Below are 15,534 nucleotides of genomic sequence, written 5' to 3' on the forward strand. Positions count from 1 at the left end.
GCAAGTCAATTTATAAAAATTTCGACATGCGTTTTTCTGGATTTTTGTGTTGTTATCCTGTCTCTCACTGTTCAAATAAACCTACCATTAAAATTATAGACTGATAATTTCTTTGTAAGTGGGCAAACGTACAAAATCAGCAGGGGATCAAATACTTTTTTCCCTCACTGTACTTCAGATCCAAGTTAAAAGCTAATCCATTGTCTCTCAATGCCACATCTTCTATTACTGCCAAATGTGATATGGAGCAGCAACAATGAACATACCAGTAACAACTGACAGATTCCCTGCCACACAACTCTCACAGTTGGAGTTCCAATCATGTGCCATTATTACTGATCACACAGTGTGTTGTGTGTTATAGTGAAAATTAGTAGTGTTTTCAACATTGGAGGAAATTGAAAAGTTGGAGTATAGGTTTAACAAAAAAAAGGCGAATAAAGTAGGCTGATTGAAATCCATAGTTGGTGAAAGCGCCATGACCGTTTTCAATATTACAACAACAAAGAAGTTTACTTCAAACATTGAAAACTATTTTGTCCCTTGGACATCAAAGCGTGAGAAAACAGAAGAATTTGTACAGCTACTTTTTTTACCGCAATGCTGGATGCCCCCTTTTCATTTAATCAACAAAACCAAAACAATGACAAAGGTGCTGGGGTGAACAGTGGCACTCTTTCCCCTTCTACAGATTTCAGCTTCAAGGGCTCTATTCAATCCGTAGCGCTGAAGATCCGCTTTATAAGAGGATTGACAATTAAAGTCAAAGGCAATGTTCCCGTGGTCGCAGAAACTGCATTCATGGTAAACGCTGCATATGTCGGCTCAATCGGAAATGACCTTTACATTTTAACACGGATCTTCCGCGATGCTTCGGCGATACGGATTGAATACAGCCCTAAAGATACAATCATAAGTCATATTCTTCAGGAATAAAACGCCCATCCAGAGGTGGCGCTCCTAGTGGCAGGTGATTTTAATGCAGGGAAACTAAAATCTGTTTTACCTCATTTCTACCAGCATGTCACCTGTGCAGCTGTAAGCGAAAAAAAACTCTAGATCACCTTTACACACACAAAGCTCTCCCTCTCCCTCCTTTTGGCAAAATTGACCATAACTGCTTAACTTTTTTGGACTACGCATCTGATTCAAATAACAAACTCATCATCAAGCTTTGATTATTTGAACCAGCTGTGTTGTGCTAGGGCAAAAACCAAAACGTGCATCCAGGGGCGCCCCCAGGACAGAGTTTGGGAAACCTACGGGCGATACGAATTTTTGAATTGAAGAAGTTTAAGTTGCCTATCAATCATTGTTTTTGCGACCAGTGGACAGCCAGTGAAAAATGTGCTCCTGCAACAGCTCCATAGTGTGGATCCCAGCCTGTGGAATAAAAGTTTGAGGGAGTTCCTACCTTCTTTACTTCTCTGTGGTATTGCGTTCAATACTGTCAAAAACAAGTTTAATTTAAGAAGACCACGAGTGGGGCTTTTATTGCGCAATCTAATTTGTGCTGATTTAAAAAAAAACATCCACAGGCCTAATGGACACATGCTCAAACTCGTACACTTTTGATAGACTTAAAGAGGCACTCTGTATTTGCTACATCCATTTTTGGACTTATAAATTAATGATATATATATACCCTTGTGTCTTGAAGAATATAACTTATAAATGCCTCATGAGCTTAGTTAAACTGTCACACCCCATGAAAACCCAAAATGTAAGCTTGTTTTTCTACAATGTCCAATATGGCTGTCATAATACCATTTGATGGAGGTCAAATCACGTGTAAATATACATTTTAGTTGAAAATATGATTTTTTTCAGAATTGTGTATAACATTCATGCCCATAAAGACTGTCTTGGTATAAATAAATGTTATTCTGAATCCAATATGGCCAACATAATTACACTCAAACACCTTCGCCTGCATATAAATTGTCCCTGGTTTATTTTGTATTGTGTTATTCTGTCTTTAAAAAAGGTTTCATACGGCTCTTGGTATAACTAGGACTATGAGTGCCACTGCCTTGCCTAAGTTGTGTTTGAATAGCTGAAGCCAACTAGCTTTTTGATGTGTGTTCATCTTTTTCACGACACAAGCACATAGTAGCGTAACCAATTTACAGGAAAGCAACCTGTAATACAACAATCAGCCACTCTAGTAGTGTATATGTACAGCTCTAATATTTCCCCTCTTTTCTCCACTGAAACTATGTGTGCAAGGTTGATCCAAAGTCTTTGATGTGACCAAGACATGAGTGTCCTAAAAGGGTGAAGATACAAAGTAGCCAGTAGTGGTTGTAGTTCTGGGGCCTGACCAGGTTGCACAGCTAACTGGCCATTCTGGGAAAGCTACAGAGACAAGGGCAGTATCCGTCCTGTATGACTGGCAGGGTATACAGGGCTGTGTGGTGATCAGTTTCCATTTCTACAAAGGTTGGGTGCAGGCACTCAGCAGATGCAGCTTGCATGCCAACGAGACCCATCAGCCTGACTGATACTGTAGTGGAATGGTTACTTGTCTGGTTGTGAAAGAGAGTTTGTGAAAGTGCTGTCACATACAGACCTGCCCTTAGACCTTTCCAACACCTAATTGACCTGTGGTTGTAGTTTTTTTTTAATGCTATGTTGAATGTGGCAAAAAGTCCTGCAGGTCACATCCTACATATTCCTATATTCCTTTGGAAGTCGGGTAGGATGATTATTTGGCCGATATTTACTGTGGGTAGTTGGCTATGTTTACAGTCTGGGGCAGGCCCAGCAGGAGATGAGGAGAGTGACAGAACCTGTGAGGGTGACCTCAGGTTACCTAGAGGTTACTTAGAGTTTAGGTCATAGACTACGACTATGAAGCATTGGTTATGATGGGACGTAACACATCTCCACACACATACTGTATACATTTGAAAATCCCTGAGCTTTTTTGGAAAGTAAAGGGGTAGCAGAGGTGGTGGAACTGATCAAGCATGGTGCACAAAGACCACTGTGACACAGTCAGTCCCCAGCCACCATACACCATCACATACAGCATATTTGTTTGTTTGACCATCCTAAAGGGGCCTCTTGTTTCGCATAGATGGTATTATGTCCTTATAGGGATGTTGGGATTACTGAACAGTTTTCCAGACCAATGCGTGAGTCACCACAGCATGAGAGCTCATTCTTCACATGCAAGTCCAGTTCAGGTGTCACATGGGCTGGCCAGCCATGGATGGTAGCAACATAGGTACATAAGAGGGCAATGCACGCCAGCACTTTCCAGATGGCCTTTTGGCTGTGGAATGGCCTCCTGACAAGTGGCAGTCCAGTTCCATGGTGTCTCTGTCTGTAGTAACTGCCAGAGGGGAGGACTGATGGTGGAGTGGAGCTATCGAGGACAGTTCTGGGAGATTCAGGATGGCATTGACATTGGAGGTGTGTTGGTTCAATGTGGTGAACACCTGCATTATGAGCTTGCCATCATATGTGGTTACATCCTCCCCATACCCCATAATGTCACCAACAACATGTACGGCAACTCCAGGGCAGACTGGGAGATTCAGGATGGCATTGACATTGGAGAGGTGAATTCCTCTGAGATGTGAAGGCCCACTAAGTTGATGGCATTTCTTGTCAATGAGTGTCAGGTTGTGTTGGTTTATTGTAGCAAACACCTACCTGCGCTTGTTATCATGTGAAGTTGCATCCACCCCATACAGCGTAATATCACCATAGCCTCGTTTACACCTTGCGGCAGCATGTGAATTTCGTGATCTGATCAATATGACCCAATCACTATCTGATCAAGGTTTGTCGCGTCTACGTATTGTATTAAAATGTGTATGCATTGTGGCCAGATTAGCCGGTGCCTCCCTGTATGCAAATTATTTGACAGATATTATTTCAAAATACTATATTTATTTATTTATTTTAAGACAATACTGATGCCATAAGTCAATGGTGCTACCTGTCAATGATTTTAGGGGCCGGTATAATGTTGATTTAAATGGTTTGACCATCGGGATCTGTTTACACTTGATTGATATCCAAACACAATGTGTGCCTCACTACCTGCGAAGGTGGTCAGGAAGATCTGATCACAATCTGATCACAATGTGGTCTATACCTGTCTAGAAATATGGCCAAAATCTGTGGACAACATTAGGACAAAGGGCGCATGTTAACACCAGGTATAAACGGGAATCAAGTCATCATATACAGCAACTCCAGGGCAGACAGACAGGATGGTGGACATTTTAGCTCAAATAAATGTGCCAGCCCAACCCAAACAGCATAAGAGTGCACCAGAACATCCCAATGCGTATCACAAATGCTGTGAGCCAGCGGAAGGTCATGTTGGATTCAGGCAGCCATATTGGACCAGCAATGAATCAAAGCTTACTTCTAAATAATAAGGAGGTGATTTAAGAGCCCAATCCTGGAGGCACAAGATATACCACAGTTGGTATACCACAAGTTGTAGAGCTAGGGAGAGAGTGTCCAGGGTTCTTTTTCCCTTCGTTGGAGACTCCGAGTTGCCTCATTGATCCTTAAAGAGGCTTGTGACTTGGAATACTTGGTGTTGCCATGCCAAGCAGTCTGCTGCCTTTTGTATATCCAGACAATTGTGTTTGAGTGTAATTATGGCAGGCCTACTGGATTCCCAACATAGTTGAATTACACAAAAACATTATTGAGCGCAGGTCGTAAGTACAGTACAGAAATCTGAAAGATGTCTCTCGTTTAAAACAGGTGATATACAGGTGATTAAACCAGAATGTAATGGTATTGTGGCAGCCATATTTGATTTTGCACGCTATTATGGATTTGGAGTCAAATCTAGGGAGGCCCCTAACGTAATTGCAAGAGGCTGAACATACACTACATGACCAAAAGTATGTGGACATGTGCTTGTCGAACATCTCATTCCAAAATCATGGACATTAATATGGAGTTGGTCCCCCCTTTGCTGCTATAACAGCATCCACTCTTCTGGGAAGGCTTACCACTAGATGTTGGAACATTGCTGTGTGGACTTGCTTCCATTCAGCCACAAGAGCATTAGTGAGGTCGGGCACTGATGTTGGGCGATTAGGCCTGGCTCACAGTCACCGTTCCAATTCATCCCAAAGGTGTTTGATGGTGTTGAGGTCAGGGCTCTGTGCAGGCCAGTCAAGTTCTTCCACACCGATCTCGACAAATAATTTCTGTATGGACCACAGAGGCATTGCCATTGCTGAAACAGGAAAAGGCCTTCCCCAAACTGTTGCCACAAAGTTGGAAGCACATCATCGTCTAGAATGTAATTGAATGCTGTAGCGTTAAGATTTCCCTTCACTGGAACTAAGAGGCCTAGCCCGATCCATGAAAAACATCCACAGACCATTATTCATCATCCACCAAACTTTACAGTTTGCACTATGCATTGGGGCAGGTAGCGTTCTCCTGGCATCCACCAAACCCAGATTAGTCCGTCGGACTGCCAGATGGTGAAGCGTGATTCATCACACCAGAGAACGCATTTCCACTGCTCCAGAGTCCAATGGCGAGCTTTACACCACTCTAGCCGACACTTGACATTGTGCAAGGTGATCTTAGGCTTGTGTGCGGCTGCTCAGACATGGAAACCCATTTCATGAAGCTCCCGACTAACAGTTATTGTGCTGAAGTTGCTTCGAGGCAGTTTGGAACTCAGAAGTGAGTGTTGCAGCCGAGGACAGACGATTTTTATGCGTTACGTGCTTCAGCACTCAGCGGTCCCATTCTGTGAGCTTGTGTGGCCTACCACTTCACGGCTAAGCCGTTGTTGCTCCTAGACGTTTCCACTTCCCAAAAACAGCACTTACAGTTGACCGGGGCAGCTCAAGCAGGACAGAAATTTGACGAACTGACTTGTTGGAAAGGTGGCATCCTATAACGGTGCCACGTTGGAAGTCACTGAGCTCTTCAGTAAGGCCATTCTACTGCCAATGTTTGTCTATGGAGATTGCATGGCGGTGTGCTCGATTTTATACACCTGTCAGCAACGGGTGTGGCTGAAATAGCTGAATCCACTCATTTGAAGGGGTGTCCACATACTTTTGTAAATAGTTTATATACTGAACAAAAATATAAATGCAACATGTAAAGTGTTGGTCCCATGTCTCATGAGCTGAAGTAAAAGATCCCAGAAATGTTAAATACACACAAAAAGCTTATTTCTCTCAAATTTTGTGCACAAATTTGTTTACATCCCTTTTAGTGAGCATTTCTCCTTTGCCAAGATAATCCATCCACCTGACAGGTGTGGCATATCAAGAAGCTGATTAAACAGCATGATCATTACACAGGTGCACCTTGTGTTTCAGCATGAAGCTGATTAAACAGCATGATCATTACACAGGTGCACCTCATGTTTCAGAATGATAATCGCAAGGATCTTTACAAAATTCCTTTGACTGAAAATAAATTACAGTTTTCACTGTCTCAGCCCACTTGTTTTCCTTAGAGCTGATTAGATTACAATAGCCACGACATAAAAAAACACGTGTAACTGCATGTATTTTTGTCAAGCAGCACCATAAAGCACTGAGCAAATTTGACTTGGAAAATTGTCTATTATTCAGCTACCAAAAAGTAAAGCTTACATTCATTATAAATACTCATAGTTGATATTTCAGACTATAGTATCTCTGTGTTTACAGGTCTATATTTCCAAGATGCATTAAGATATCCTAATGCTGTTTATTTGTGTGTGCAGGGCAGACAACTTACAAATTGTATTCAACATTTTAGCAATATCAGAGCTTGTATAATTGGGTTACATTAGTTTATGTGGCCCACATCCCCTCCCTCCAACCAGGGATTATTCTGCAAGTTTTGAGTTTAGGTGGTGTGTCACAATATCTATTAATTTAACCACTTTTGCAGTAAATACATTTTTTTTGAGATGTGAAAAAACATGCTTGTGCTTTGTTCTACCTCGGTTAGGGGTATCTCAAAAAACTAAAGCCCTTTTTGAGGATTGGCCACTAGCCTAATATTCATGTAATGCTATTTGTATAAAACATCTTTAAATTACAGCTTAATTTGAGAACATTTGGAATTTGAGATTAATCACAGGAAATCCTGCAGTTAACTTGATTACTTTTTTAAAAATCATTTGACAGCCCTGCTTGCAATGCATGTCCGTGTTGTATAGCTAATGTGGCTCACTCCCTCCCTACATGCCACACACACACACACACACACACACACACACACACACACACACACACACACACACACACACACACACACACACACACACACAGGGAGAAGGGACTTGTCTGGGGAGCCCGCGCCAGCTAGAGAGAGAAAGAGATAGAGAGATCTGTCTCTAGGGTTCAACCATAGACTAAACACTTATCTCCATAAGGCCATTCGCTGAAACTGTTGCTAATGTGTGTTGAGCCCTGCTGGGATTGGGAAGACAGGCTATATCCAGGTTTTCTCATCCCATTACTGTCATGGCTGCCAGATAGGATAAATGAAACAAATTAGCATGCACACACAGTCAGCATCATGGCATTACTGGCCCATCTAACTGCTCTGCCCTTTGTTTAGAGTCGATTCCTGTGGCACTTGTCACTGCTACTGGCCTAAATAGCTACATCATTTCGCTATTGGTGGATGTGCATGTGTGTATTTAAATGTTTGTTGTCGTTTGTCTCTGTGTATGTGAAAACGTGACATGTGAAATAGACGAAAAGAGAACTGAGTCATTGTTTTTCACAAGACCGATTTCACAGTCTTTTTAATTAGCAAACAAACAGGAACAGGGGCGTGCGTCATGCACCAATTATTCTCGGAGGATGTAGGGGGGTGGTAGATTGGAGAATTTTGCATTTTTCAAACACCTGAAACAGCTTTTTCCTACAATCTATTTTTCTGCATAGATTATCTAAGCATACCTCTTTACCTGTTCAATTGTAATATTAATGAGGGTTATTCTGACTGTTGTAAATCACACATCTCAATATACTGCACTAACATGCCTAGGATATTACATCCAAATTACCACACAGTACATGGAATCATAACACACATCATCAATACAGGCATATATCATGGTATCATAATTAATACACAAATATCATGATATTATCATAAGGTGACAGATTACATTTAAACTAAGTATATTTCTGCATATCTAAGCAAACCTCCTGACTGGTGATTCTTTTTTTTAAAGAAACTAAATATCATTTTCTGCATCTCTGCTAAAATCTGGATAAAGTATAGAAAAGAATGTGAATATTGTTCAGTACATTTAGCAATTGGTTGCTTTTCTAAAGTCTAGCAACCTTGCCAGCAGGCAGGCCAGCTAAGCTAGTTAGACAAGCTACTCCAACTTGATTGATAGCCTGAAATAGCTTGGTAGCTAGTTATGAGGTTGGGAACATATCTAGCTGGCTAGCTAAAGCCAACTTCATAAAATTGCTAGGTGGCTAGTATTACAGAGAAACATCAAAATGTGTTGCTTTATTTATTCATCAAGGAGGAATCAATAGGCTACATGTCTTGATCAAATGTATTTACAAACATACCTCCTGCGAGTAAAAATTAAGTTCAGTAATTCATTCAACATCTGAAAAATAAATAAACAGGACAAATCTGATGGGGCACTGTGCCCTTGTGCCCCCTATGGGCATGGCACCCCTGAACAGCATACAGGAAACTAAGGTGATGCCAACAATGAGGTAGGGTAGAACAGGTGCCTCTACAGAGAAGGAACAGAAAAAGTGTGTGTGTGACAGGGATGTGTGAAACTGCAGGCATACATTCACTGCGAGTAATTGTTTCAAATATGTGTATGTGTGACAATGTAAGACTCAAAACCTACATGATCCATTTGTTTAAAGGAGGTTCATTCAAAACCCCTGTGCCTTTTCCATTATATACACTGCTTTTGTACACAAACATCCATACTTATCACAATTAAAGCCATTCCGACCCAGTGTTCTTGTTGGACTGACACTATGGATGGTTTGCTAGAGTGAGTCAGTGACAGCGTGCTCAGAGGCCTTGTGAATGGTAGCTACATTAACCCCAGCTAACTAAGCCATCCTCACACCTCCAATAAGCTGTCAGAATGAAATTAGTGCCTCAACCACCACCCTCACTGCCCAACCCTGTTAGAAACACACATTCCTCTTCTGATACGGCAACCGAAACCACGGCTAGAAAATCACGCTTTCACTCATCTCTATAAAATGTTTTGTCAAAAGATGACACCAGGGCTATAATTTTGGGTCGAAACCCACTTGTTATCACGACACACTGGGAAATCAGATGGTAGGAACTTCATGCAACACATATTTTTTTTGGGAGGAGAAATCCACTTTGAAAACAACTAACGTTTTTAACAGAACATAACACCAAGTCACAGACACCAACAGAGAGTGCCTCTGGGATTGAATCCATTTGATTAGGTTCAAAGCCAGTGTCTCTGGGTTCAGCAAGTGGCAATACAATTGGTGAAAAAAAGTTGCTTGTGTTCTAGCTGAGCTACCCAGCAACAGATAAGGAACTAATCCAATTGTGAGGTACATTTGGCAGGCTGGGTGCTGTTCCTGTGCTGTCAGTCAATATGGCAGCCATATTGTCACTGTTGGTGACTGAACAGATAGCACTTTGCTTTGGGTTAATTGCGTTCCAGGGAGCTGATTGCGTTTGAGACTGCAGGGAACACCTATTCAAAGATACTCCAAAACACCTAACTAGCATTGGGCTGGGGAATCACTCCATATGGCCCAGGCAAAGAGAAAGAGAAGGGGGGGGGGATAGGGAAAGGTGGGCAGAGAAAAAGAGAGAGAGAGGAATCAAAAATAAAAGTATAGCTACATACATTTAAGTAAATCGGAAAGAGAGATTAAGAGAGAGTAAGAAGAGGGAGAGAAAATATGAAAGATGTCAAAATCAGGCGAAAGCGTAGTAGAATGAGAGAACAACAGAAAAGAGTGACTGTTTGTGCCCTGCCGTCCTCCTCTGTTTAGTGCGTAATCCATTTGGAGAGTGAGGAGTTCAGAGAAGGGTCATCTCCCCCCTCTGCCGCTGCCAAACCTGCATCCCAGCCCAAGGTCGCGACAGTGTTTACACTCTGCCTCGGAATAGCTGGGGGACCTGCTCATCGTCGTTGGCAGCAGGGCTGCTGTAGTGACACCTAAGGCAAATAGAATGAACGATCCAGAGGGTTGACGGTCTTCAGAGCAGTCTAACCCCCATGTCACACTGTCTCTCCGCCTCTCCTCATTCTCCCCCTCCTCCCTGCTCCTACAGTGTGTGTCTGGCTGGAGACCCGTTGTCGTCTCTAACTGCGTATATGAGATATATGTAATGGCTGCTGCTGTGGTATATGATCTTTGACCCCTACTTATAAACCATGCTGTGGTTCCTGATGCTCTCATAGGGTGCTGTCGTTGGTGGGGTCGGACTCGGGACCGGCGGCCCCCGGGGTCTTCTTGGCGGTGGCGGGGACCTCAGAGAGTAGGCTGAGGCAGGTGGCGGGGTTCCGGGAGGTGCAGCGGGAGAGGAGCTGGCCCCCTGGGGGCCCCTGGCTGCGGCAAGGACACAGGTAGCCCTTGAGGTGCAGCCAGACCTTACTGTGCAGGGAGGCGTAGATGAAGGGGTTGTAGCAGGCGGAGCTCATGGCCACCAGGTGGCAGCACACCTGCAGCACGTTGACGTAGCGCTTGCCCACGATGTGGTAGTCTGGGTCCAGGTCCAGTAGCAGGTTCAGCACCTGTAGGGAGGGAGGAGGAACACACAGTCAGGGGTCACATACATTAGGATTACATTGGATTACATTAGGATGACATTGAGATTACATTGGGATTATGTACAGCCTAGGTGATGTAACTGCCCCTAAAATGCTTTTCATCATATTTTCTCAAAGAAATCTGCTCAATTATATAAAGATGTCAACAATGTCAGGAAAGTTGATGGGCTATCATTGTGAGTGCATTGTGCCTGTGCCTGTGCCTGTGCCTGTGTGTGTGTGTGTGTGTGTGTTCTCACCTGCAGGGGCAGCCAGCAGAGGGCAAAGGCAAGCACAGATGCCACCAGGAGAGAGAAGGTTTTCCTCCTCCTCTGGCTCCAGCGCTGCTGGCAGTGTGAGGGCTCTCCGGGCAACGTGTGGCGTCTCAGGTGCACTGAGATAGCACAGTAGGACACGCTGACTGACAGCAGAGGGATCATATAGGAGGCTACCAGGATACAGCAGGAATAGAGCAGCCTGAGCTGGCCAGAGCTCGGCCAGAACTCCTCACACACCACCAGCTCCATCCCACGGGGTCTCAGGTCCAGGTAGCGCGTGTGGAGGGAGGGAGGGGCAGCCAGGGCCAGAGACAACCCCCACACCCCCAGAGCCACCGCACCGCAGCCCCCCACAGAGATCCTCCTCCTCACTGGGTGGGCCACCACCACGTAGCGGTCCACAGCGATGGCCGTGAGGGACAGCACCGAGGCGAAGACGGTGGCGGCCTGCAGCAGTGGCACCAGGTGGCAGAGAGGGCGTCCAAAGGCCCAGCCGTGGCTGTCGAAAGCGTATGAGGCAGTCAGAGGGACGCAGGTCAGACACATCAGCAGGTCGCCGGCCGCCAGGTTACCGATGAAGAAGTTGGTGGCGTTGTGGAGCTTCTTGTCGGCCAGGATACAGGCCAGCAGGATGGAGTTGCCTATGCCGGCCACGGCTACCAGGAGGGAGTAGAGGGGCAGAAAGAGGGGCTTGAAGCGCAGCAGCAGCTGCATGCCAGAGAACATGTCCAGAGGGTTGTTGCTGTGATTCAGGGAGGGGCCTCCAGTAGTGTTTGCCTCTCTCAGGACCTCCTCCAGGATGGGATCCATCTCAGTACTCTGCTCCGCTATGGCACAACATAGGGAGTCACTACATTGTGGCAGTTAGGAAACAATGGAGGAAGCATCATCATTTACAGCATGATAGAGCAAAGACAAGGGTTGAACCAATATCTAAGTTCATAACCATGACCCTCAGCAGCCCCGTCTCCCTTAGCTGCTAACTTAATATGTACCAAAGATTATGGATATACTGACAAGATACTCCGCCCTAACAATGGGAGTCGTTGTCCACAAAGCGGCACGGCGGGCTGTCTAGCTCCCGCCTATACTTTCTTTGATTGGTGGATACATCTCATTATTGTAATCCTTTTTTGAATATTCAATGAGGGTTGTTGACTTCAAACGCCTGTATTCATTGGAGAGAGATGCTATGCTACTAGTCCCATGCCATGAATATGCATAGCCATCTCAAGACAACTCAGATAAGTGGTTTTTCTCAAAGTTGCCGGGATGTCACGTGTCCTACTTATATCAGCACACTCGTAACAACTTAAGCATTACGAAACTTCTATTCGATCAAATAAACCTCACATAGTAAATAAGCCATTTTTTTGTTGACCAAATTCGACACTCTCTCATTGACCATACAAAAACTCCTTGCTTGGTGGGTGAAACAACAAAAAAATGCCACCTCTGCCGAGTTGGGCCTCTCTCTTCCTCTTCCTCTATGTATGTACTAACCAGAATTTCATTTTATTTTTTGGCGGCGGGATGTGGGTGTCTGTGTAAATGTCATGTCTTTCCTGTCCCGTCTCTTTAAAACCGCGACGCCCACTTTACTGGCTGCACTCACTTTACTCACTTGGTCTAAGCTCCAGCGCCTCAGATATGCATACCCTGTAACGCTGTTGTCATGCACCTGATGGAGCTCTTCCAGTCTCTTATTTCTGAGCCTTGATGAGAGCTGAAAACCCTCTGATTGCAGAGGAGCTCTACATCTCATCCAGAAGCCAACCATGTCTCGCCTGCACTAACACATATTGTGTGATTCATTTAAATGTTTTTTTCCCCTCGAGTTATTTGGGAGACTATTATTATTTATTAGATTAGGAAAGGAGATTATTAGTGACCCCCAATCATAGCCTACTATTTCAGGAATTTGATTTTGATTGCCATAATCAAATATGCTTTAGCCAAGAAATACAGAGATGGGTTGACTGATATACAGAGAAAAATAGATGAAGGTTTTTCAGTCACTCTGAATATGGTAAATCAACAGGTGGTGGGGAAGAAGGAGGGATTGAATATGTAGCCTAAGTCATTGTGCTGTGACATGACAAACAACAGTATATAATGCAATGCATTTGTGAATGGTGTCTTCATGGCATACTGTCTAGAGCCTACAATACATTTGAATGGGTCTTCAGGTCTTAATAGGCTGCATATGAACTTGTCCAAGCAGAGAGAGATATTGAGATGAAAGTCAGTCCTATACTCTGAGTGGTATTGCAGTCTAGTATTGGATGGTATTTCAACTGTGAAATGACCAGTTTGCCTATTAACTTTGAAGTGAGCCTAAAATCTATGGCAACAGAGATAACAATCAAATTGCTCCTAAAGCAAATGTAATCTGTTGCTCTGCTATCGTAATGGACCAAATTCCTTATGGCACACTATCTGATCTAATACACTTGTGGATCAGGCAGACTACAAAAAAAAAGAAAAAGACTGGCTAATACAAAACAAACACAAATATCAGAATAATAGTCAGAATAATAATACATTTATAATATTTTTACACATTCCTTTTTTAAATCTGTGATTGAACAAATAACATATCATTACAAATTCTAATATTGGGTACCATTTGAACCATTAACAATTTTAAGAAATCATCAATCAAACCAATCAAATCAGCCATACAAAGTTTTAGTATAATTTTTTGGGGCTAAGTAATAGAATCTCAAATTTCAAAATAGAATTTCAAATGTTCACATTTTCTGTATTCCACAATAAAACAAGCAACATTGATGTAAGCTGTAATTATGTGTATTCTGTGTGTTTGTATGCATAGTTGTTGTGCATTGTATGTATGGCGTGTGAACGGTGTGTGTAAGATAAGAGAGAGAAGCCTACTTGTACGGTGCCTTAATTTTCCTGAGAGGCAGTACGCGTCTCTCCTCTCTGTCACGTCTCTTCACTTCTGTGACTGTGTCTCTCCTCTTCCCTCTCTCCCTGTGATGTGAGCCTGCCCCTCTCTCTCTCAGAGCCCAGCCACTGCTTGTGCTCCAGCCGACAGTCTGGAATGAGGGGTAGCAGGCTGCCACAGACGCTCATATAGACTTAGAGAGTGAGAACAATTTCACTCACAGCATATAAAGGCGTATAGAAGTGATTGAAAAGAGAAATTGTGTTCCCACACTATCCTCTCTTCTCCCTCTCCCTCTTTTTCTCCCTCCCTCCCTCCTCTCACTCTCCCTTACACCCTCCAGAGATGTCAATCACACACACTGCATGAATTTCTACATTATTTCCCTCCTAAAACATATCGTTAACGTCCTTCCATAAGTGCACAATGCAAAACATATAGTTCTCTCTCTTATGCACTCAGACACAAATCCAAACCTGCATCAAATGATGTGCGAACATTATATGAACAACCTGAAATTAAGTGTCTCTGTCGGCTATCCCTCCATCCCTTCCTGCCTCACGCACGCACGCACATGGGGTTGGTGGCACCTTAATTGGTGAGGATGGGCTCGTGGTAATGGCTGTAGCGGAATCGGCGGAATGCTATCAAATACATCAAACACATGGTTTCCAGGTGTTTGTTGCCATTCCATTCGCTCCGTTCCAGACATTATTTTGAGCCATCCTCCCTTCAGCAGCCTCCTGTGACACACACAGTCATTTTTTTTAATTCAACGTACAATTGTAAGGTCTCAGACACAGCAGTACCGTTTGCTGGCCGAGAGTACACGCACCTCTGAATGGAATTTGCGAACTGAGTGGGCACCGATTTTACATGTAGAATCGCATGAAAAATTTCAGCAGACGTCTACAGCGGGTGGTCCCTAAAACACAGCCTGCTGAACGATCGGCAGACGAATGCTAGATCCACATTTGGTGCGATGTGTGCAAGCCCTAAGGCAACCTATTGGAATAGGATTGTGAGTTTGCTCAACTTGTAGAGTAAGATAATATTCAAAGGTAAAAGTTTATTCATATTCTGAATTTGGCATCCTTTCTTTCAATCACTTTGGCACATTTTTCAGATGTAAGTGGTATATTTTCAAAACTAAGTACAAAACTCAAAACACTTGTAATGCCCTCTATCTTAAGTTCAGAACCTTTGATTGTGCATCGGGGTTTCACACATCTTTCACCCGTGAGTCATTCATGCATAATCTTAGTTTTCCATGAAATACCATGAGAACATTTTGTTTAGTCACCAATACATCAGATAATGATAGGCTCACCATTTGCCATTTAATCCAATATCAAAAAATAGAAGATACACATTTCAAAACTGTTATTTTTGAAGTGCTGGTTAGAAAGAATAGTAGATGGTATTTAGATTTTTATACAGTATTTGACTAAAACTTGACATGCATTTTTTAAAATAATTTGTATCCATTGGCAGGTTGTGAGCATGTTGAGAAATATGTCAGTCTTACAGTTTCATTATCCTTATACAGCAAACACATAGGACAAATCATCAGAATAAGGGTTTTG

The 15,534-nt window shown here is 43.3% G+C and overlaps 1 protein-coding gene across 1 annotated transcript; it reads right to left on the reverse strand.

Moving 5' to 3' along the window:
- Positions 1-9,771: 9,771 nt before the first annotated feature.
- On the reverse strand, positions 9,772-14,085 carry LOC121562145 (prolactin-releasing peptide receptor-like). Its single transcript, XM_041874508.2, has 3 exons — positions 13,936-14,085; positions 11,020-11,864; positions 9,772-10,744 (listed from the first exon to the last, which is right to left on the reverse strand). The coding sequence occupies exons 2-3, from the start codon at positions 11,845-11,847 to the stop codon at positions 10,406-10,408; spliced, it is 1,167 nt and encodes a 388-aa protein (XP_041730442.1). The 5' UTR covers positions 11,848-11,864; positions 13,936-14,085; the 3' UTR covers positions 9,772-10,405.
- Positions 14,086-15,534: the final 1,449 nt, after the last annotated feature.

This window comes from Coregonus clupeaformis, chromosome 5 (assembly GCF_020615455.1).
Source record: "Coregonus clupeaformis isolate EN_2021a chromosome 5, ASM2061545v1, whole genome shotgun sequence".
In the NCBI taxonomy this organism is placed as follows: Eukaryota; Metazoa; Chordata; class Actinopteri; order Salmoniformes; family Salmonidae; genus Coregonus; species Coregonus clupeaformis.